Below are 24,902 nucleotides of genomic sequence, written 5' to 3'. Positions count from 1 at the left end.
CATGGAAACATAGAAACATAGAAAATAGGTGCAGGAGGAGGCCATTTGCCCTTCAAGCCAGCACCGCCATTCATTGTGATCATGGCTGATCATCCACAATCAGTAACCCATGCCTGCCTTCTCCCCATATCCCTTGATTCCACTAGCCCCTAGAGCTCTGTCTAACTCTCTTTTAAATTCACCCAGTGAATCCAGCCTCTACTGCCTCCTGTGGCAGAGAATTCCACAGTTCCATCTAGGGGGAGGGGGAGGGGGAGCAAGAACTACGGGTGGCAGATATGAGGCCAAGGGATCTAACTATGACAGGCGGGGGAAACCATGAGGAAGCAGAACGGGAATATCTCGGATGTCCTAGAATGGAAAGTTGCAACTTGGAAGCAGGTGTGGTGGGGTAGAGGAATTGAGGAGCGTGGAGAAGGTGAATGCTCACGGTCTTTTTCTGTGGATAGAGTATTCAAATACAGGAGGGCATAAGTTTAAAGTGAGAAAGAAGTGATTTAAGAGACTTCAGGGGAAACTGTTTCACTCACTAGAATGAGCTGCCAGAGGAAGCTACAGATGTGGATACAATTACCACTTTTAAAAGACATTTGGACAGATATTTGAATAGGAAGGGTTCAGACAAATGCAGACAAATGGGCCTGTCCCAACATGCCAATTTGGCCATTATGGACAAGTTGGCCAAAGGGCCTTCCTCTGTCCTGTACAGGTCTATCTGCTCAGATGGAATGTGAATTCATATCTCCAGAGAGTCATGAGTCTTGGCCTCTGGATATCGTCATTGTGATACAGTGGGGATCAAAGAGATTTTGGGATCCAAGTCGATAACTCCCTGAAAGTGGGAACACAAGTAGATGGGCTGGTAAAAAAGACGTATGACCTGATTGCCTTCATTGGTCGGGGCATTGGTATTAGAGATAGGAAGCCATATTGTGGCTTTATCAGACTTTGAGGCCACATTTTGGGTATATTTGTACAATTCTGGTTGCCCCATTACAGGAAGGATGTGGAAATGTTGGTGAGGGTGCAGTGGAGGTTTACCAGGATGCAGCCTGGATTAGAGGGGATTGGATCTGTGGAGAGCTTGGACAAACTTGGATTGTTTTCTCTGGAACTCCGAGGTTAAGGGCAAACTGGAGAGAAGTAAATAAAATTATGAGAGGTACAAAGAGCGTAGAGAGTCAGTGTCTTTAACCCAGGATGGAATTGCCAAAGACTAGAGGGCATACCTTTAAGCTGAGAGGGGCAAAGTTTAAAGGAGACATGCGGGGCAAGATTTTAATTCAGAGAGTGGTTTGCACTGTGGAGGCAGATGTGATAATAGCATTTAGTTTTATTTTTTATTTTTCGTTTTAGAGATACAGCGCAGAAACAGGCCCTTTCAGCCCACCGGGTCCGCGCCGACCAGCGATCCCCGCAGATTAACACCATCCTATACCCACTGGGGACAGTTTTTACATTTACCAAGCCAATTAACCTACATACCTGTACGTCTTTGGAGTGTGGGAGGAAACCGAAGATCTCGGAGAAAACCCACGGGGAGAACGTACAAACTCCGTACAGACGGCGCCCGTAGTCGGGATCGAACCCGGGTCTCCGGCGCTGCATTCGCTGTAAGGCAGCAACTCTACCGCTGCGCCACCGTGCCGCCCAAGAAGGTTTTAGAAAGGCACTTGGATAATCATGTGCAGGCAGAGGGGATTAGTTTAACGGCATCATGTTTGACACAGATATTGTGGGCCGAAGGCTGTGTTCCTGTGCTGCACTGTTGCACATTAACTCAGCAATGTGAAAGGGTGCCAGACAAATAGCTTGCTAGAGATTCAGTAAAAGGTTCCAGCTTCTGATTGCACTGATTCTCCAGTGCCAAGAGGGACAAATGCAAAGGCAAATAAAAAGAAAGCTTTTACAAACGGGTGCAGGATCATTGAATTCCCCGTGATTTGCTGAGTCCAGTTGTAGCATTTTTATTACAGCATAACATTTTATTCAGGCACAATGGTTATATGGTATCAGAGCAATGCATTTAAAAGATCTGCAGATCTCAACTACAACTGAACATATCATAACTAACAAAACAAACAAAACTATGGAATCACAACTAAAAGACTGAACATAACTAACAGGCAAAAGTCACTGGCCTTGCAACCAACAACATTCACACAGGATACAATCTGAACACACGACTGACTCAGTCCGCCTAAACCTACCTGATCTCCCGGTTGCTAAACAATGTAACTCCCCCTGCCACTCCCACACTGACTTTTCTGTCCTGGGCCTCCTCCATTGTCAGGGTGAGGCCCAGCGCAAATTGGAGGAACAGCACCTCATATTTCGCTTGGGCAGCTTACACTCCAGCGGTATAAATTTTGGATAGCATCTCTGACTTCAAGTAACCCTTGCTTTCCATCTCTCTCCATCCCCTCCACTTCCTAGTCCTCCCAGACCAATCTGACTGCCTCCCTGATTAAATGTTATCTCCATATGATTCGTTGTCACCTTCTCCTCGCTAACAATGATCTATTCGACATTTTCCTTGACCTTCAACCACTTTGATGTCTCATTTTCACACCTTACACTTCCTTATCTCTGTGTCTCCCTCTCCCCTGACTCTCAGAAGGGTCTTGTCCCAAAACGTCACCCATTCCTTCTGTCCAGTGATGCTTCCAGTCCCGCCGAGTTACTCCAGCATTGTATGAGATATTAACAGGCTTCTTTATCTCCATAGGATGATCAGGATGTATCAGGTACCTTAGCTCCATGAAGGGTTACTGTTCACAATACTGTCTGGGTTCTTATCAGTTATAACCTTGAGTTCACAAGTTGCTCTTTGTCTCTGTGTTCCACAAACTTGTTTTCAAGCCGTTAACATTTTTTAAAAATGAACTAACCCCATCAATTTTAAATTAACCCCATAATTTCTCTGCAAACCCCTCTAGTCCCCCTTTTGATTCTTCGATCAATACTAGAAAGAATTAATCACCTAAATAAGAATTATTTTAGGTAGCACAAGCACTGATCATTAGATAAGATGGTCTCCATATTAGGAATGTATAGGAAGGAACTGCAGATGCTGGCTTACTGTGACGACAGACACAAAATGCTGGAGTAACTCAGCGGGACAGGCAGCATCTCTGGAGAGAAGGAATGGGTGACGTTTCGGATCGAGACCCTTCTTCGGACAGGGACTGAGACCCAGCATTTTGTGTCTATCTTCCATATCAGAATTAATGGTCTCCATATTTTAGAGACATCCTCCAATACATTCGATGGGTAAGCCTTAATAAATCTATACTTCTCTAAGTGCAGTAAATGTACTCGTGGTGAGAGGAGGGGTAGCTCGAGGCCAGGAGGGATCTGATGTTATAAGAAAATAACTGCAGATGCTGGTACATTATTTTGTGAATAAATCGATTGCTGAGATACTCCAGCATTTTGTGAATAAATCGATTTTGAGACGCTGCCTGACCTGCTGAGTTACTCCAACATTTTGTGAATAAAGGGATCTGATGTTAGCTGGTAACATTCTAACACTTGTTTGCAACAGTATGAAAATATACCAGAAAGTAAAAAGGGTAAACATGATCAAGCCGTGAGCCAAGGAGTTTCCCGAAGAGCCCGGCCATTCTGTAACCCCGCTCCACCAGGTGAGGGGAGGGGGCCACTTCAGCTTCTGTATTTCCTTGTGGATCCGATTAACCAGGTTGCTAATGATTTTGGAGTTAACCGGAATGTCGGTGTAACATTAGGGTGGTCACGGTGGTGCAGCGGTAGAGTTGGTGCCTTACAGCGCTTGCAGCGCCGGAGACCCTGGTTCGATCCTGACTACGGATGCTGTCTGTACGGAGTTTGTACATTCTCCTTGTGGCCACGTGGGTATTCTCCGAGATCTTCAGTTTCCTCCCACACTCCAAAGATGTACAGGTTTGTAGGTTAATTGGCTTGTTGTATGCGTAAATTGTCCCCAGTGTGTGTAGGGTCATGTTAATGTGCGGGGATCGCTGGTCGGTGTGGACCCGGTGGGCCGAAGGGCCTGTTTCCACGCTGTATCTCTAAACTAAACTCAACATTCCGATCAAGGCACAAGTACCTCCCTGCACCTGTTGATTGATTAGGAGTGGCCCTAATACTACATTATACAATGGGGAGAGCATGTGGCCATGGCACTCCCTCTTGGTGATATTTATACACTTCATGCATTCAACCAGACCAGAGGACCATGAAAGATGGGGCCAATGTAAATCGCAGGTAATGTTCAGGAATCTGCAGACATCCTTAAGGGCCTATCCCACTTAGGCGATTTTTTAGCCGACTGCCGGCGACTGTCAAAGTCGTAGCAGATCGCCGAAAGTTTCTTTTACCCTACGGCAATGACCACGACAATGCCGAGTCAAGTCGAGATTTAACCGTCTTCGGAAACATCGCTAAATTCCCACGCTTATCAATGCTTCTCCGGCGTCCTAATTTTCGCTGAAATCACTGACAAGTCTGTAATTACTTGAGAATTTTGAAATATAACATCTTGCCCGGTTTACTTGAAAACCAAGCTTCACGGTAACAAGCTGGATTGACTTCCAGTTTACTAATAGCAGTATTAAGACATTTCATTTTAAACGTGGTTAAATGGAGTTTTGTGCGGAGTGTGGGCATTCTTTCAAAATGTACAGGAGATGCATATCTGTTTTCTGGGTTGCATATCTGGGTTGGGAGCCTACTTTAAAAGTAATCGCTGATGGCCATAAACATCGCAAAATTCCCACGCTTACCTGACCGTCAAACTGTTGCCTCCAATCTACCTGTCAAATGTCCTGACGGTAAATAAATTGGTTAAACACACGTTTTTTATGGTATCTTCAAATTACTTTACTTAATTTAATATTACTTGCTTCTAAATGCATCTGTGACAACCTAGCAAACCTGGGGACAGCATGCGACAGCGCCCGCAATAAGCAACGATACCTGGCGACAAGCCAGCTGTCGCCGAGAAATTTCAATCCGGCTGATTTCTCAGTGACGCGCTGAGATCCACTACGATTCTTAGAAGACTCCACACGATCATGCCCGCGACACCCGGCGAACTGTCGGCGACAGCCTAGTCACCGGCAGTCGCCTTAAAATCACCTAAAGTGGGACAGGCACTTTACAAACAGTGCTGGTAGAGTGTGTGCACTGATCGGAGTCAATGTTAGAGGGGACACCCTATCTTGGGATATGTTCTTTACACAGCAATTTAGCAGCGTGTGAGGCTATAGCCCGTCTACATGGGACGTCTTCTACCCATTGGGCGGCATGGTGGCGTAGCGGTAAAGTTGCTGCCTTACAGCGCTTGCAGCGCCGGAGACCCGGGTTCGATCCTGACTATTTTTATATTTTATTTTTTTTAATATAAAAGTTTTATTCGAAAGAAAAACATACAAACATACAAAGCAAAATGTGATCAAACAAAAGCCGCCTGTATCGGCAGTTTACAAAATAAACAATTATCACATTAAAATCCCGCCATCTCTGTCAACAATACATTCAACCCCCCGCGGCGACCAGTGTTCCCGGAAGGCCTCCAGAGTCCCTGTGGACACCGTGTGTTCCCTCTCCAGGGACACGCGGGCACGGACGTAAGCCCGGAACAGGGGTAGGCAGCCGACCTCTGTGAGGCTGTCGACTGCCCGCTGCCTGGACCCGCGGATGGCCATCTTGGCCTGGACCAGGAGCAGACCGACAGGGAGACCCCCTCCTCCCTCCTGACCCTCCCCCCTCTGTACCGGGTGCCCAAAAATTAAAAGCGTTGGGCTAAAATTGAGCCAGAACTTGAGGAGCAGCCCCTTCAGATACTGGAACAGGGGCTGTAACCTCACGCACTCTGTACACAACCGGTACACGGTCTCCTCCTCGCCGCAGAAGCGACAGGCGGTAGACGAGACCGTGAACCGGCTCAAGTACCTGTTACAGGCCACGGCCTTATGCAACACTCTCCACCCCAGGTCCCCGATGTAAAGCGGGAGGACCCCCTTATAGAGAGACCTCCACTGGGGACCGCTCCCGCCGTCAGGTGGTAACACGGACCGCCAGGGCGTGTCCGGACAGAAGACGAGAGCGAGGAAGTGGAGAGTGTGCAGGAGCAGCCTGTACAAGACGCGCCTCTCCGCGTCACGGAACGGCACATTGGGCATCTGGGAAAGGCGGCTCATATTGCATGGGGCCGGCTCTCGGGAAGGGACACGGGCCGTGGGCCCAATGAGCAATTCCGTCGGAGCGGGGGTAAGCCCGGTCAGAATCGCTCCACGCACACGCCTCTCCTCGACACCCACCGTGACAGGGTGAGGACCGGCCCCCCTCACAACCACAGCACCCCCCTCCCCCTGAGGAGCAGCGCCCTGGCTGAAGGTGACCAAATTCCTGGCTCTCAGGAGATCACGGTAAAAACCAGGCAACTCCCGCCTAGCGCGCTTCGATCCTGACTATGAGTGCTGTCTGTACGGAGTTTGTATGGTCTCCCCGTGACCTGCGTGGGTTTTCTCCGAGATCTTCAGTTTCCTCCCACACTCCAAAGACGTACAGGTTTGTAGGTTAATTGGCTTGGTAAATGTAAAAATTGTCCCTACTGGGGATAGTGTGAGTGTGTGGGGATCGCTGGTCGGCGTGGACCCGGTGGGCCGAAAGGGCCTGTTTCCACGCTGAATCTCTAAAAACTATATCTGTCTACCATGACCAGAACCTCAGAGTACTCCTGGCATCTGGGGAAATATCACAGGAGTTTGTAATGGGGACAGGGCCATAATTGGCCCTGGGTTAGTCTTTTGCAAGGCCACACTGTGGTCATAGACCTGCTGGGCATATTACATTGCCCCAGGAGTGAATTTGATGAGCCAAGTACTTTTGTTTTCCATTCTTTTCTTTGTGCTCTTGTTTCAGTGGGGTGAGTGGCGTAAGGGGTAGTTGTTCACCACTCTCAGTGTCACTATCCTCACTAGATGATTCCAGTGGCTTCACACCTGCCCCAGCGTACTGACCCCTACGCTGGTTCGCGTTCCAATGCCTGCAGATTAGGGTAGAGGCTCGGCAATCAATTCTGAACTAACCCCATCAGTTCTCTGCAAACCCGGGCAATCGGTTTCATCTTCATTTTCAATTGTGAGGAAAGCCCTTGACATTGAAAGGTCTTTGTTGAGGAAGTCCCCATTTGAGTGTAGGAGTAAAGAGGTCCTTCTACAGTTGTACAGGGCCCTGGTGAGACCACATCTGGAGTATTGAGCACAGTTTTGGTCTCCTAATTTGAGGAAGGACATCTTTGCTATTGAGGCAGTGCAGCGTAGGTTCACGAGGTTAATCCCCGGGTTGGCGGAACTGTCAAATGAGGAAAGATTGGAAAGACTGGGCTTGTATTCACTGGAGTTTAGAAGGATGAGAGGGGATCTTATAGAAACATAAAAAATTATAAAAGGACTGGACAAGTTGATGCAGGAAAAATGTTCCCTATGTTGGGGGAGTCCAGAACCAGGGGGGCACAGTTTAAGAATAAAGGGGAGGCCATTTAAAACTGAGGTGAGAAAAAACGTTTTCACCCAGAGAGTTGTGAATTTGTGGAATTCTTTGCCACAGAAGGCAGTGGAGGCCAATTCACTGGATGAATTTAAAAGAGAGTTCGATAGAGCTCTAGGGGCTAGTGGAACCAGGGGATATGGGGAGAAGGCAGGCACGGGCATTTCCAGTCACTGTCCACACATGTTCATGCAGCTCTCCTCCACCTTTCTCGAACATGGTGATTCCTGAGGAGGTTTGCTTCGAAAGCTATGATTTGCATTTGATCAGGTGTCCGAGTTTTTCCTAGAAATCCACAAAGGGTTTCTGTGACTTCCCTAGTTAACACACCTTCCAATTTGAATACAGCAGTGTTTGGCATCGTGGTGCGTTACTTTACTGTAATAGGATATTGTATGTTCTTTTATGGCTTAAATGCAAACTAGTTGTGAGTCAACTCTGCAAGGTGGGGAGGCAAGGGGTTGACAAGAAGCTTGTTTTAACCAAAGTGTGGTTGATATGTGAAGCTCACATTCAGGGCAAGGGATGGAGTCAGATACACTCACTACATTTAAGAATCATGCAGACAGCCACTTGAGTAGGCAGGGGCATCGAAGGATACCGACCTTCTGTATGGGTGCCAGGGGTTATGGGGAGAAGCCAGGAGAATGGGGTGAGGAGGGAGAGATAGATCAGCCATGATTGAATGGCAGAGTAGACGTGATGGGCCGTATTACCTAGTTCTGGTCCTATCACATGATCTTATGACCTGATGCGGAAAAATAGGACGAGTGCAGATGGGCAAAAGATCCAAATGTACATGATAGGCTGAAGGGTCCCTTTCCAAGCTGTTCAATGAGGTGACTGGATGTTGCAAGAAAGACTTTAAAGCATTTGGTTAGGTGTACCTTTAATTAGTTCTTGTTATTGAAAGATTGTATAACATAACAGTATAACAGAACTTTATTGTCATTCGGTATAAATACCGAACGAAATTTCGGCAGTCACAAAACACAGCAAAAAAAGAAAAGAACACAGGACACACGACCCCAACACAAACATCCATCACAGTGACTCCAAACACCCCCTCACTGTGATGGAAGGCAACAAAACTTCCCCTCTCCTCCCCCCGCACCCACGGACAGGCAGCTCGACCCCTACCGAAGCGACCGACACGCACAGCCCCCGCAAGGGGATGGAAGGCCCCGCGGCCGAGCCACACCGGGCACTGAAACGTCCCGCGGCCGAGCCACGCCGGCGATGTTAAGTCCAGCGGCTGAGCCGCGCCGGGCGATGGAAGGCCCCGCGGCCGAGCCGCACTGAAACAGTATATTATTGCTGCAAGCCTCATGGGATCTTTAAATGAACATAAAAGATCACAGTTATGTTCCCCGTTGATGTGTGTTGGAGATGTTTCCTAGATCCTTGTTTCAGCTGTGTTGCCTCGATCTGCCCTTTACACCATTTTCTTCATGTTCTTCCATCCATTATAATGGAAAGTGAACATTCAATGTTCTCCATCTTCATGCTCAATGGCCTTGTCTTTAAGTCAGGGAGGCTGAAATGCCAGGAACACTGCCTGGTTGCAAGCTTTATTTTATCTACAACCTGGAAAATGTTATTCTAACAGAGTTCTTTCTTCTCAAAACCACCTCCACAAGTCCCCACCTATGATATTCCAAGGTAATTCAGCAATTTTGAAGGAATGGAACAAGGAACTGCAGATGCTGACTTACATTTTGAGTCTTTCTGTCTTTCCTCATGGCATCCCAACTAAATAGACAATAGACAATAGGTGCAGGAGTAGGCCATTCGGCCCTTCGAGCCAGTACCGCCATTCAATGTGATCATTCTCAATCAGTATCCCGTTCCTGCCTTCTCCCCATAATCCCTGACTCCGCTATCCTTATGAGTTCTATCTAGCTCTCTCTTGAATGCATTCAGAGAATTGGCCTCCACTGCTTTCTGAGGCAGAGAATTCCACAGATTAACAACTCTCTGACTGAAAACTTTTTTCTTCATCTCCGTTCTAAATGGCCTACCCCTTATTCTTAAACTGTGGCCCCTGGTTCTGGACTCCCCCAACATTGGGAACATGTTTCCTGCCTCTAATGTGTCCAACCCCTTAATAATCTTATATGTTTCGATAAGGTCCCCTCTCATCCTTCTAAATTTCAGTGTATACAAGCCTAGCCGCTCAAGTCTTTCAACATATGACAGTCCCGCCATTCCGGGAATTAACCTAGTAAACCTATGCTGCACGCCCTCAATAGCAAGAATATCCTTCCTCAAATTTGGAGACCAAAACTGCACACAATACCCCAGGTGCGGTCTCAATAGGGGCCTGTACAACTGCAGAAGGACCTCTTTGCTCTTATACTCAACTCCTCTTGTTATGGAGGCCAACATTTCATTGGCTTACTTCACTGCCTGCAGTACCTGCATGCTTCCTTTCAGTGACTGATGCACTAGGACACCCAGATCTCATTGTACGTCCCCTTTTCCCAAATTGACGCCATTCAGATAATAATCTGCCTTCCTATTCTTACCACCAAAGTGGATAACCTGGACACAGTTATTGCAGGTGTAGCTCCCAGAAGCTCCAGCGGTGTCCCTACCTTCCCACATCCTGCAGGAAACACACTGCACCAACTTGTCCGCCATTACTTTAGTGTCAAAAAACAAATCAGGCTCAAAAACAAGCGTATCCTCCTCGCCAAAGACTCGCAGCCAACGACTCGCACGTTTCTCACAGGGCACTTCCCTCGATAGGGCCGCACCCCTTGTACAAGCCTTGTTTATATCAGTCACTAAATTGACTAACTGACCAATTTACCAGACTTCTAATTTAATTGATCAGCCAATCCCCGCACTATCCTGCCTTCCTCTGACTAGCTGGGAGGTATGCGCTTCACTGAATGCCTGCTCGTGTCTCTTTGGCGCTCTTTTTTGAATGGACCTTTACCTGCAATTCACACTTACTTACTTTCAGCCAACGGTCGTCCTTGCTGCTACTGCTGCTCTCCCGACCTTTACTGAATGTATATCCCTGTGTATGTATATGTAAATCCCCAAAAGGAATCATGATTCTGCAGAGTAACAATATTTGTTATGAAAGACAACTATCTACCTCATTGGTGTCCCTCAGACTATCCTTGATCGGACTTTGCTGCCTTTGCCTTGCACTAAACGTTATTCCCTAATCATGTATCTATACACTGTAACGGCTCGATTGTAATCATGTATTATATTTCTGCTGACTGGTTAGCACGCAACAAAAGCTTTTCACTGTACCTCGGTACACGTGACAATAAATTAAACTGAACTGAGAATGTCTGGAGGAGGAACTTTATAGCTGCACTGAATTCGCTTTTTCACATCGCGGCATCTTGTGACTCTATGAACAAATAAAAGAATGATTGAGAATTGCTTGAGATTTCCTCTTCGCAGGTGGTGATTTCACGAGTGCAGAGGTCAATGCCCCACTTCACTTTCCACCTGGATTCCAGCTCAGTATTCCCTGAAGTACTGGTCGAGCAATCCGGATCTGAAGATGGCTACATCATCATCATTACAGGGAAAAAGGTACCTTTTCTTTGTGCAGATAACTTCATAAAAATAGTTCCCATAGTATCTTAACCACTACCTTCAAGTATTTGCTTTAATAATACATCTGACGTGATTTTAGAGTGATACCGTGTGGAAACAGGCCCTTCGGCCTAACTTGCCCACACCGGCCAACAAGTCCCAGCTACACTAGTCCCACCTGCCTGTGCTTGGTCCATATCCATCCAAACCTGTCCTATCCATGTACCTGTCTAAATGTTTCACAAATGCCTCAACTACCTCCTCTGGCAGCTTGTTCCATACATCCACCACCCTTTGTGTGAAAAAGTTACCCCTCAGATTCCTATTAAACCTTTTCCCCTTCACCTTAAACCTATGTCCTCTGTTCCTCGTTTCACCTACTTTGGGCAAGAGACTCTACCCGATCTATTCCTCTCATGATCTTATACACCTCTATAAGATCACCCTTCATCCTCCTGCGCTCCAAGGAAGAGAGTTCCAGCCGACTCAACCTTTCCCTATAGCCCACCATCGAAGGGATTTATCGGAGTCGCTGCCTCCAAAGGGCAGCCGGCATCATCAGAGACCCACACCCTCATCTCACCCCTGCCATCAGGAAGAAGGTACAGGAGTCTGAAAACGGTCACGTCCAGGTTCAGGAACAGCTTCTTCCCTACAGCCATCAGGCTATTAAACACTACAACCTCAAATAACCTCTGGACTACAATAGACTATTATTATTATTGTTATTATTATTATTGCACTACTATTGTTAGTTTTTTGAGTACGTGTGTATATATATATATATGTATAATATGTGTGTGTATATATATATATAAATATGTGTATGTATATGTGTGTGTGTGTGTGTACTTATGAGTATGTGTATATATACACACTGAACCTTTTCTTTCTTTATTTCCCTCTCGTTTATTATATTGTTTACAGTGTACCATGTTTACATATTCTGTTGTGCTGCTGCAAGTAAGAATTTCATTGTTCTATCTGGGACACATGACAATAAAACACTCTTGACTCATGACTCTATTTCTACTATTTACCGGGTTTATTTCAGATTCCCACCATCTGCCATTGTTTGCTTTTCAGGAATACTTGTTGATCTCCCCAAAATGCAAAAATGTTCCTCCCATGGTCGATAATTTGGTGGGAAGTTAATGTCAAATTTGCATGTGAACAAACCACAAATTTGTATCAAGGTGTATATTGTGAATTATGTGACACCACAAATCACTGCATGATTTTCATTGCTTGCCACTATTTTTTGTTCAGAGATACAGCGCGGAAACAGGCCCTTCGGCCCTCACGAGTCCGTACCGACCAGCGATCCCCGCACATTAAAACTATCCTACACACACTAGGGACAATTTACACTTCTGCCAAGCCAATTTACCTACAAACCTGTAAGTCTTTAGAGTGTGGGAGGAAACCAAAGGTCTCGGAGAAAACCCACGCAGGTTACGCAAGAACATACAAACTCTGTACAGACAGCGCCCGTAGTCGGGATCGAACCCGGGTCTCCGGCATTGCAAGCATGTAAGGCAGCAACTCTACCGCTGCGCCACCGTGCCGCAAAATCTTGCAAGAACACCGTCTGACCACCAATTGCCCAGTGAAATTTAGAACTTTGTTCATTACCCACTGAAATGAAGGGTAACAGTGAGACTGTAACAGTGAACAGGGTTCCCCCCCTCCCCTGACATCGGTCTAAAGAAGGGTCTCGACCTGAAACGTCACCCATTCCTTCTCTCCCGAGATGCTACCTGACCTGCTGAGTTACTCCAGCATTTTGTGTCTACCTTCGATTTAAACCAGCATCTGCAGTTTTTATTCCTACCCAATATCTTTGGTACACGATGATCAGCCAATGTTTAGTGTGGAATGGATTAATAGCTCGCTTACTTCCTTTGTTAGTGGAACGGGGAAGCTTTATATTCGTGCAATCAATTCCTATTTCTTTAAAGTTTAATTATAACGTGTTTTTCTTTCCTCTCCAGATAAGCAAGTTGCCTCTGAGAGCTGCAAGCTGCGGCCATTTCTTGTCCTGCAGTAAGTGTTTAACAGCTCCTTCCTTCATGGGCTGTGGCTGGTGCAGTGGTAGGTGTTCCAGAAAGCAGGGATGCATGACTCACTTGTTGAACATCTGCCCTCCCATTATCAGAGAGGTAAGAATTATGAATCTTTTCTGTGAAGTTTAGATTCACTTGATGCCATGAGTGTAATATTGTGATAGTATTTTGTGTAGCCTACTCCTACACCTATTGTCCATCGCCTATTGGGATACGGGGAGAAGGCAGGAACAGGATACTGATTGTAGATGATCAGCCATGATCACGATGAATGGCGGTGCTGGCTCGAAGGGCCAAATGGCCTCCTCCTGCACCTATTGTCTATTGTCTATTGTCTATTTGGACTAAAAATGCATTCTGCTAATTTCTTCAAAATTTTACCAATGAATAGCTTTGCCAACTAAAAATCCAGGCTTAAATTTGTTTGTACAGCGTTAGTACTAGTATGTTTGTGTTTTGTACTAGTATTTAGTATTCACAATGCCTTTTGAGTAATGTTAATAGTATTTTAATAAAAATGCGAATTTCTTCAAAATTTTACCAAATGATAGCTATACCAACTAAAGGTCCCGGCATAAATTCCGTTGTACAGTGCATCCCTTTTGAGCATTATGTTTTAGAAGGCAGTGCATTGGCACAGCTGATAGAGCCACTGCCTCACCATGCCAGAGATCAGTCTGAAGAAGGGTCTCGACCCGAAACGTCACCCATTCCTTCTCTCCTGAGATGCTGCCTGACCCGCTGAGTTACTCCAGCATTTTGTGAATAAATGCCAGAGATCCAGGTTGATCCTGACCTGAGTGTGGGATATTTGCATGTTCTTCCTGTGACCGTGTGGGTTAGTTCCAGGTGTTCCGGTTTCCTCCCACATCCCAAAGACTTGCGGGTTTGTAGGTTGAAGGTAGACACAAAATGCTGGAGTAACTCAGCGGGTCAGGCAGCATCTCTGGAGAGAAGGAATGGGTGACGTTTTGGGTCGAGATCCAAAGACTTTATTCTTAATTGTTAACTGTATGTTTGTGTTGTCATTTGTAAGCGGAGCACCAAGGCACATTCCTGCCTTGAGACCCTAGTGAGAGCCTCCCCACCTACGTCCAAGACACCTCACACGCTCTCCATCTCCTCGATAACTTCCGGTTCCCAGGCCCCCACTCCCTCATCTTTACCATGGATGTCCAGTCACTCTACACTTCCATCCCCCACAAGGATGGTCTCGAAGCCCTCCGTTTCTTCCTCGACCGTAGAACCAGCGAATCCCCATCTACCGACACTCTCCTCCGCCGAGCAGAGCTGCTTCTTACCCTCAACAACTTCTCCTTTGACTCCTCCCACTTCCTCCAAACCAGAGGCGTAGCTATGGGCACTCGCATGGGCCCTAGCTATGCCTGCCTCTTTGTCGGGTACGTCGAACAATCCCTGTTCCGGGCGTACACCGGCCCCATCCCCGAACTCTACCTCTGCTACATCGACGACTGCATTGGTGCTACCTCTTGTACCCATGCAGAACTCACTGACTTCATACATGGGCCGGGAGGCGGGTTGCGTAGCAACGGCAGCACTGGCTGGGTGGGGTCACGTGGGGCGCGGGACGGTGACGTCACCCGTTGTCCCTTCTTTGGGAGCGACGAAGTTAGCAACCCTACCAATAAGGGGGAAGGGCGGTCCCTACGGGACAAACTAAATTAGCCCAAAGTACGGGATGTCCTGGCTAATACGGGACAGTTGGCAACACTACTTTATTTCTTTAACCTTTCAGATCTCTCCACTAACGGCACCCTCAGAGGGTGGAACGAGGCTGACCATTTGTGGAAGGAATTTTGAAACCATGAAAATTGGTAAAGTAAGTGCTAAAACGACGGTCGTAATTGTCGGAACGGCTCCCTGCAAATTGGAGGCAAACAGAAGCAGCAGGAACAGGTATGCCAAGAATGGGCTATTCTGGCTAAATATGAACTTTTGATCTAACCCAATGTGGATCCCTGACATAATGCGGATCATGACACTTCAGTACTTATTGTTATTGCACTTCAGTTTGTTTGCACTACTTCAGTTTTATTTATCACCAATTGTATCACTGTGGAGTCATGGAGTCTTTATACAAAATGCTGGAGTAACTCAGCGGGACAGGCAGCATCTCTGGAGAGAAGGAACGGGTGACGTTTCAGGTCGAGACCGTTCTTCAGATTCTGGTTTCGACCTGAACCATCACCCATTCCTTCTCTCCAGAGATGGTGCCTGTCCCGCTGAGTTACTCCAGCATTTTGTGTCTATTTTCGGTTTAAACCAGCATCTGCAGTTCCCTCGTGCACTGTACACAGAGGGGGCAGGTACATGGAACAAGCTGCCAGAGGGGGTAGATGAGGCAGGTACTACAACATCATAATATATTCCTTTATTCGTCCCACACCGGGGAAATTTACAACATTATTTAAACTACATTTGGATAGGTAGATAGATAGAAAAGGTTTAGAGAGATATGGGCCAAACGTGGGCAATTTGGATTAGTTTAGATGTGGCCTCTCGGTTGGAATGGGATAGTTGGGCTGAAGGGCCTGTTTCCATACTGTGTGACTCTATGACCCCATGCAATGTTTTCACATCGGTCAGGAGCAGTCTGTGGGAACTCCTCAGTCTGACAACATAGTTATTCCCTTGTTCTCGGCTAAAGGACACTTCCCAATTGATCCCCACACAATGAATTATCCATAATTATCCATTATTGGAGAGAATTGGTTCTCTCCAATTTCCACGAACAGATTCACACTCTCACACTGACTGAAGTCTTGGTTTTTGCCGCATCACCACCTTGCCTGTTACGTGAGCCTGGGACAGAATAAACCTGGTGACAATAGAATGTTCACCTGTGTAATCAAGTAACCACTCAAACGATGACCTGTTTGCACCTGGGTGTAATCTTGGATGCTTGTCTTCTGTTCCAAAGCCCCACTTGCTTCTTGCACCACCACCACCACCAACCCACTGTCAGCTAACATTAATGCTGAACATCGTGGGCAGCAGGGAGAGTATAAAAGAAACAGCTTCTTCCAGTCCCCTAAGTATTCCTAGTTTTCTCACCTCGTTTTTAAAAAAGTACCTCCCTAACAGTTAGTCTCCGCTTGTCTCATTCCTCATTCTTTCCCCCAAAACTGTACCCCTCCAGTCTTGCCCAGTTGTGAGTATAGGTCCCTGACCCGAAGCATTAACTGATTCCTCTCGCCACGGTCGCTGCTTGACTGGCGACGTTTAGTTTTTTGTTTAGTTTAGAGATACAGCGCGGAAACAGGTCCTTCGGCCCACCGCGTCCGCGCCGACCAGCGATCCCCGCACATTAACAAAGTGGGAGGAAATTTACATTTATGCCAATCCAATTAACTCACAAACCTCTGCACCTTTGGAGTGTGGGGGGAAACCGGAGATCTCGGAGAAAACCCACTTGGGTCACAGGGAGAACGTACAAACTCCATACAGACAGCACCTGTATTAAGGATCGAACCCGGGTCTCTGGCGCTGTGAGGCAGTAGTTCTACTGCTATGCCACTGTGCTTGCCCCTGCATCTCCTGTTTTTCACTTTTATTCCCCTTGTAGTCCTTGAATATTTGCAGCACTGGTTATGTGACTGCTTCCTCCTCAGACTTTAGATCAAAATCTTCAGCGAAAAAAGTGTTTTATTCAGACAATAATGAAAGCAAATCGATTTGTCATACATTCATAAATTTTACATGAAGATAGATACAATTTGCTGGAGTAACTCAGTGGGACAGATAGCATCTCTGGAGAGAAGGGATGGGTGAAGTTTCAGGTCGAGACCCGTCTTCAGACCCGAAACGTCACCCATTCCTTCTCTCCGGAGATACTCCAGCATTTTGTGTCTATCTTCGGTTTAACCAGCATCTGCAGTTCCTTCCTACACATATATTTAACATAGCAGAATATAAAGAGTAACAATGATATATTATTATGATTTATTCACAAAATGCTGGAGTAATATATTATTATGAGTCTTGTTTCCTGTTTTGTAATATTATTTTGTTTTCCAAAGACTTGTTTGCCTATTGGAAGCAGTTAATGTCACACAAGATTATAATCCAGTCTACATTAATTTAACATTGAACAGAAGTATAACAACACAAGCCGTTGGCTTTTCTTTTGTGGTAAGAAAAGTAGTTTACTATTTTTGCATTGTTAGTATTCACAATTTATTTAAATGTGATAGCGTAACCGTATGATAATTATGTTAATCGTAAGCTGAAGCTGTCTTTTGAACATTTGACCATTGGCGTGCACTTGTTTGGCACCTTTTTGCATTGAGAACCATTTTCTCTCAACCTCTTCCAAAAGAGAGAGATAGTTAACAGTGTCACCCATCTGCCTCTGTATTACTCTGTACACAACCCACATGCAGCTGTCATCCGCCCTATTTTTCACATGAGGGTCATTTTCCTCTGGAAATTGAAGCACTACAAAAGTTGTTCATGCACTGGCAAGCACAAACCTGACTCCTGGTGTCAAATTGCCAATTAAGATGTGAGCCAACTTCAGTTAGATCTCCACTAACTAGAAAGCTATTGCAGGAATGCAGCTGGAAGGTGGTGAGTGTGCCATGAGATTTTAAATCCTTTTAAAATGTTTGGAACTTGCCACTGAACTGGCAACGTCTGGTTGTCATGTGCCCAATGAGGCAGCACAGTGGTACAATTGGTGGAGGGCGGGGCGGCACGGTGGCGCAGCGGTAGAGATGCTGCCTGACAGCGCCAGAGACGCGGGTTCCATCCCGACTACCGGTGCTTGTCTGTGCCGAGTTTGTACGTTCTCCCCGTGACCTGCGTGCGTTTTCTCCGAGATCTTTATTTCCTCCCACACTCCAAAGACTTACAGGTTTGTAGGTTAATTGGCTTGGGTTTGTATACTCTGTAGAAGTGTAAATTGTCCCTAGTGTGTGTAGGATAGCTTTAGTGTGCTGGTCGGCTCGGTGGGCCGAAGGGCCTTTTTCCATGCTGTATCTCTAAACTAAACTACTATTTCACTGCGCCAGAGACCTGGGTTTGATCCTAACCTTGATGCTGTCTGTGTGGGGTTTGCCTGTTCTCCCTGTAACCGCTTGGGTTCCTCCAGGTGCACTGGTTTCCTCCCACATCCCAAAGTAGTGTGGGTTTGTAGGTTAATTGGCCTCTGTAAATTGCCCTTAATGTATAGGCAATGGATAAGTCTCAACTAATTTATATTTCTGTACGGACTTGTATCATTGGCTGGCCTTTCAGTTGTTACAACATCCTCCTCAGCCGTTTTCAGTTGAAGATGTTTCATGTTGTATGACCAGTGCATTTTCGCAGTAAGTTTGCAATGTGAGGCTTTGTTGCTGCTCCCCGGTGGATTTCCCCAGAGCTGTATCTGCAGTCTGATCCTATCCAGCAAACCTCATCGTTCTCGGCCAAAGCTGAGGCTCAGGCATTTCAATTAGCGTCATCTTCACAATGTTTGATTGATTAGATGTGAGATACAGCTTGGAAACAGGTCCTCCAGACCATCCCATCCACACCGACCATCGATCACCCTTTTCACGCTAGTTAAATATAGATATAGAAAATAGGTGCAGGAGGAGGCCATTTGGCCCTTCTAGCCAGCGCCGCCATTCATTGTGATCATGGCTGATCATCCACAATCAGTAACCTGTGCCTGTCTTCTCCCCATATCCTTTGATTCCACTAGCCCCTAGAGCTCTATCTAACTCTCTTTTAAATTCATCCGGTGAATTGGCCTCCACTGCCCTCTGTGGTAGAGAATTCCATAAATTCACAACTCTCTGGGTGAAAAAGTTTCTTTTCACCTCAGTTTTAAATGACCTCCCCTTTATTCTTGGACTTTGGCCCCTGGTTCTGGACTCCCCCAACATTGGGAACATTTTTCCTGCATCTAGCTTGTCCAGTCCTTTTATAATTTTACATGTCTCTATCAGATCACCTCTCATCCTTCTAAACTCCAGTGAGTACAAGCCCAGTCTTTCCAATCTTTCCTCATATGACAGTCCCGCCATCCCAGGGATTAACCTCGTGAACCTACGCTGTACTGCCTCAATAGCAAGGACGTCCTTTCTCAAATTAGGAGACCAAAACTGCACACAATACTCCAGATGTGGTCTCACAACTGCAAAAGGACCTCTTTGCTCCTATACTCAAATCCTCTCGTTATGAATGCCAACATGCCATTGGCTTTCCTCACTGCCTGCTGTACCTGCACGCTTACTTTCAGTGACTGGTGTACAAGGACACCCAGATCTCGTTGCACTTCCCCTTTACCTAATCTGTCACCATTGAGATAATAATCTGCCTCTTTGTTTTTGCCGCCAAAGTGGATAACCTATGTTCTATGTTATCCCACTCTTTACACATTGGGGGTAATTTATAAAAAGCCGATTAACCTACAAACCTGCACGTCTTTGGGATACGTGGGGAAACTGGAGCACCCAGAAGAAGCTCACATGGTCACAGGGAGAACATGCAAACTCCACACAGGCAGCGCCTGAGGTTGGGACTGAACTCGGGGTTGTGAGGCAGCAACTCTACCAGCTGCACCACGGTACTGGCCTCAGGTTAGAGAGGAGAAACTCATCAGTTTTCCTCCTGCAAATGCAGAAAAAAAAATAGGGACCAGAGATGTAATGCCCAAGGTTGAATAAGCAGATGGAAACTGACTTGTGGGCCCTGTGCAGAAGAGTGGTCATTTTTCTGAGAAGAGCTGATGGCAGCAAATATCCACGGCCCCAAAATAATCAGCGTTCCTAAAGTAAAGAGGACGGATGCACAGATACAGGCAAACTATTGCAATTTCGCTTTCAAAATGAACGAGGGAATTTGACCAATTTTCTTTTGTTTGTGATCGGGTGACAGGATCCAGCCATTACCCACATCTCTCCCTCTTACGGGTCCAAGTCCGGAGGAACCCGACTAACAATCACGGGCAAGTACCTGGACAGCGGAAACAGAAGGGAGGTTTCAATTGGAGGAAAAGCGTGTGATTTAAAAAGGTATGTTTTCCTTTTTTTAAGAAACATATTGTGATCCATAGAAACATAGAAAAAAGGTGCAGTAGTAGGCCATTCAGCCTTTCGAGCCAGCACTGCAATTCAATATGATCATGGCTGATCATCCAAAATCAGTGCCCCGTTCCTGCTTTCTCCCCATATCCCTTGATTCCGTTAGCGCTGAGAGCTCAATCTAACTCTCTCATAAAAACATCCAGTGAATTTGCCTCCACTGCCTTCTGTGGCAGAGAATTCCACAGATTCACAACTCTCTGGGTGAAAAAGCTTTTCCTCATCTCAGATCTATATGGCCTACCCCTTATTCTTAAACTGTGTCCCCTGGTTCTGGACTCTCCCAACATCGGGAATGTTTTTCTTGCATCTGGTCTGTCCAATCCCTTAAGAACTTAATATATATATTTTTAAGATCCCTTCTCATCCTAAATTCCAGTGAGTATAAGCCCAGTCGGCCCATTCTTTCATCATATGTCAGTCCCGCCATCCCGGGAATTAACCCAGTGAGCCTACGCTGCACTCCCTCAATAGTAAGGATGTCCTTCCTCAAATTAGGAGACGAAAACTGCACACAGTTCCAAAAGGAAACTGCACAAAACTGCAAGATCCTTTTTACTTGCCTCCCATTTTGTATATATTTACATTAGTGTGAGTTTAGCCATAATAGTTGCATAAGTAGAACATTGTGGTTGCTGGAAATCTGAAATTTAATCAGGAGATCCTGTAAATATTAATTCACCTGAAGCCTTAACTCTGAGTCTCCTTTCCAAAGTTGCTTCCTTCTCCACCCTGTATTTCAAGCGTTTCCTGTTTTCAGTGCAGTCGTTACATAGTGTATCGGATGACAGTATATTCGTGCGATCTGTCAGCTTAAACTGCCTAAGGACTGATGCAGTGGAAGAGGGCTCTGCCTGAGCCGGCTGCCTGCCCCTTTGTCCGGGGTTATGTCCGTGCCCGGGTGGTGTTAGAGAGGGACTCTGCGCTGTCCACGGGCAACCTGGGGGATCTCCGGGACCGCTGGGCACCGCGGTGGGTGGAATGTATCCTCAATAAGAATGGCGGAATAGTTATTTAATATTCAGAATTGAAGAATATTTGTTTTACTTTGTATCATGATGGTGGGTTTGTTTGTATTGTTTTGTATTGCACATGTCATTTTTGTAAATAATTGATTAAAATTATTTTTGGTTAAAAAAAAAGGCTGATGCAGATTTGAGGACCACCGAGGTTTCGATAAACTAAATGTTCTTTCACAACCTGCTCTGACAAAGAGAAGGTTTGTAGCGAAGGTAGACACAAAATGCTGGAGTAACTCAGCGGGCCAGGCAGCATCTCGGGAGAGAAGGAATGGGTGACGTTTCGGGTCGAGACCCTTCTTCAGACTGAAAGACTGTCTAAGGAAGGGTCTCGACCCGAAACGTAACCCATTCCTTCTCTCCCGAGATGCTGCCTGACCCGCTGAGTTACTCCAGCATTTTGTGTCTACCTTCGGTTTAAACCAGCATCTGCAGTTTTTTTCCTTCAGAAGGTTTGTAGCCACTGATTAAAAGTGGAGAACCCGTTGTTGTGCCAACGGCTCCATCTTCTGTTTCTGAAGAGAACTGTCACAGATTACCCCCCCAAAAAATGGAGGTCAATATTTTTCATTCATGCGAAAATCAAACACAAAGGTTCTGGCAGCTGGTAGAGAGAGCTGCTGCCTTGCACTGCCAGACACCCAGGTTTGATTCTGTCCTTGGGCGCTGTTTGTGTGGACTTCTACCTCTGACTGCGTGGGTTCTCCCCTATCCCAAAGACGTGCGGGTTAATTGGCCTCGAGAAAGTGGAGGGCGAGGTCGCAAAGTGGAGGGCGAGGTCGCAAAAGTGGAATAACATGGAAATAATGTGCACAGGTGGTCCATGGTCAGTGTGGAGTCAGTAGGCCGAAGAGCATTTTTCTATGCTGTACCCCAAAACCGCGCACAAAACTGCAGATGTTGGAAATCTAAGTGCTGACCAACCTACCCACGTTCCACACACGGATGGCATCTGTGGGAAGAGAAACCGAGACAGCCCTTCAGTTGTTAATCGGTTAATCAGACTGCTCACATCTGAATTTCATCAGTGCTGCTGAGGTTTTAAGCAGAGCAATGCATTTTATGAATTTATATTTCAATAATAGCATTTGTGCCAGTGTAAGGATAACAATCGAATTTCTGGTGTTAAACCGTCATCTTTGAAGATTGTTTAATCAAAAGAATATCGCTATTTTGAGATATAGCCAGTGTTTACATATATTGGTCCAGACTTCAAATAGAATCATAGTCACAGAGCAAAACAGCATAAAAACAGGCTCTTTAACCCAATTTATCCCTGCTGACCATGGCTCACATGCCCACATTTGGCCCATATCCCTCCAAATCCTTCCTATCCTTGTATCTGTCCAAATGTCTTTTAAAAGTCATATTTGTATCTGCTTCAGTAGCTTGTACAAGCTTCTGGCAGCTTGTTCCAGATACAGACTACCCTTTGGCGAAGACGTTGCCCCTAAGGTCCCTCTGGAATCTCCCCCTTCTCGTCACAAGCTCACACCCTCTTGAATCCTCTACTCGGGAAAGAGAAACCATGACTGTTCGCTTTGTCCATGTCCCTCCGCGCGTTAGGGAACAAAAATGTCTGTGACTCCAGCTTTGTGTGTCTATCTTCGGTTTAAACCAGCATCTGCAGTTGCTTCCTGCACCGTACCATGATTTTTGGGTTTCCTTGCCTGTTGGTTGTCCACCATATCCTGGGTACAGGCTCGGAAAAGGACCTGGAATTCTGTGGGGTTTTTAATTTGGTTTCACTGTACTCCACAGGGATTCAACTCTTAAGCCAATCATTAAGTTAACCCCTGTGTCTTTTTAAACACATGTATTTCAGCATTTCCGACACAAAGATTGAGTGCTCTACTCCAGCTCATGCGTCCATGCAGATGTATCCTGTCGTTTTGAAAATAGATGCTGCCATCCGGGAAGTCAAAAGTCAATTCTTATATGTGGAAAATCCAACTATCATAGAGATTTATCCAGTATGGTCATTCTGCAGGTGAGGCACTGTCAGAAGCCAAAGGAGCAGAATTACCCCATTCGGCCCATCAAGTCTACTTCACCATTCAATCATGGCTGATCCATCTCTCCCTCCTAACCCCGTTCTCCTGCCTTCTCCCCATAACCTCTGACACCCGTACTAATCAAGAATCTGTCTATCTCTGCCTTACATATATCCATTGACGGCCTCTACAGCCTTCTGTGGCAAAGAGTCCACAGATTCACCACCCTCTGACTAAAGAAATTCCGCCTCATCCCCTTCTGAAAGGAACGTCCTTTAATTCTGAGGCTGTGACCTCTAGTCCTAGACCCTCCCACTAGTGGAAACATCCTCTCCACATCCACTCTATCCAAGCCTTTCTCCATTCTGTATGTTTCATTGAGGTCCCCCCTCATTTTTCTAAACTCCAGCGAGTAAAGGCCCAGTGCTGTCAAACGCGCATCATGTGTTAACCCACTCATTCCTGGGATCATTCTCGTAAACCTCCTCTGGACCCTCTCCAGAGCCAGCGCCTCCTTCCCTGGGTATGGTGCCCAGTCAAGGCTTTTAGCATCTATTCATTTTCAAGAACAGAACTATGAACGCCTATTTCTCTAATTACAGTGGAGGCAGCACAGTAACGGTGAAAGGAATGAATCTGAAATATGTGCAGTCTCCCCTGATGGTAATAACTGTACAACAAGTGTCAAAGACGTTTCATGTGGTAAGTGTTCCATTCATTGCTTGCTGATATAACCGACGAACATAGCAACATGTGTAGACTGTTCAGCACTTAGAGTCTTTGCAATCATTTAATTAGATCCTGACAGTAAGATACTCAAACTTAATTTATCCTCCCCACCCCCCCCCCCCCCCTCTTAATTCAATCTCGCCAGAATCTTAACCGCAAAAAGCCTACTGACCTTGTTTGTAAGTGTCAATTGACCGACATAACTTGAGTGATGGGGGAGAATTCCAGTTATCTTTATGCTGTGTGTAAAAATGCCCTTCCTGTTTTCGCTCCTGAATGGCATAATCATTCTAAGTATTTGTGGGAAGGAACTGCAGATGCTGGTTTAAATCGAAGATAGACACAAGAAGCTGGAGTAACTCAGCGGGTCAGGCAGCATCTCTGGAGAAAAGGAATAGGTAACGTTTCAGGTCGAGACCCGAAAAGTCGGCACGGTGGCACGGTGGCGCAGCGGTAGAGTTGCTGCCTTACAGCGAATGCAGCGCCGGAGACTCAGGTTCGATCCTGACTACGGGCGCCGTCTGTACGGAGTTTGTACATTCTCCCCGTGACCTGCGTGGATTTTCTCCGAGACCTTCGGTTTCCTCCCACACTCCAAAGACGTACAGGTATGTAGGTTAATTGACTGGGTAAATGTTTAAAAAAATTGTCCCTAGTGTGTGTAAGATAGTGTTAATGTGCGGGGATCGCTGGGCAGCGCGGACTCGGTGGGCCGAAGGGCCTGTTTCCGCGGTGTATCTCTAAATCTAAAAATCTAAAAGTCACATGTTCCTTTTCTCCAGAGATGCTGTCTGACACGCTGAGTTGCTCCAGCTTCTTGTGTCTATCATTCTAAGTATCTTGGTTTACAAAAAAAAACATGCATTACTGGAGTAACTCAGCACCTTATGGTTTCCCATT

General features: G+C 46.1%; 1 protein-coding gene across 4 annotated transcripts in view; it reads left to right on the top strand.

The window, feature by feature from the left end:
* met (MET proto-oncogene, receptor tyrosine kinase) overlaps positions 1-24,902 on the top strand; it is a 172,494-nt gene that overhangs the window by 113,966 nt on the left and 33,626 nt on the right. For all 4 annotated transcript variants that reach the window (XM_078417439.1, XM_078417441.1, XM_078417440.1 and 1 more), the window contains 7 exons: positions 10,966-11,100; positions 13,098-13,265; positions 14,926-15,086; positions 17,210-17,321; positions 20,055-20,191; positions 23,105-23,269; positions 23,876-23,975. In XM_078417439.1, the coding sequence (XP_078273565.1) occupies positions 10,966-11,100; positions 13,098-13,265; positions 14,926-15,086; positions 17,210-17,321; positions 20,055-20,191; positions 23,105-23,269; positions 23,876-23,975 (978 nt within the window). The remainder of the gene's footprint in view (positions 1-10,965; positions 11,101-13,097; positions 13,266-14,925; positions 15,087-17,209; positions 17,322-20,054; positions 20,192-23,104; positions 23,270-23,875; positions 23,976-24,902) is intronic.

The sequence above is a fragment of the Rhinoraja longicauda genome, chromosome 20 (genome assembly GCF_053455715.1).
Source record: "Rhinoraja longicauda isolate Sanriku21f chromosome 20, sRhiLon1.1, whole genome shotgun sequence".
Classification (NCBI taxonomy): domain Eukaryota; kingdom Metazoa; phylum Chordata; class Chondrichthyes; order Rajiformes; family Arhynchobatidae; genus Rhinoraja; species Rhinoraja longicauda.
Note: the sequence above shows the minus strand (reverse complement) of the source record. Positions and strands in the feature narration are given on the sequence as shown.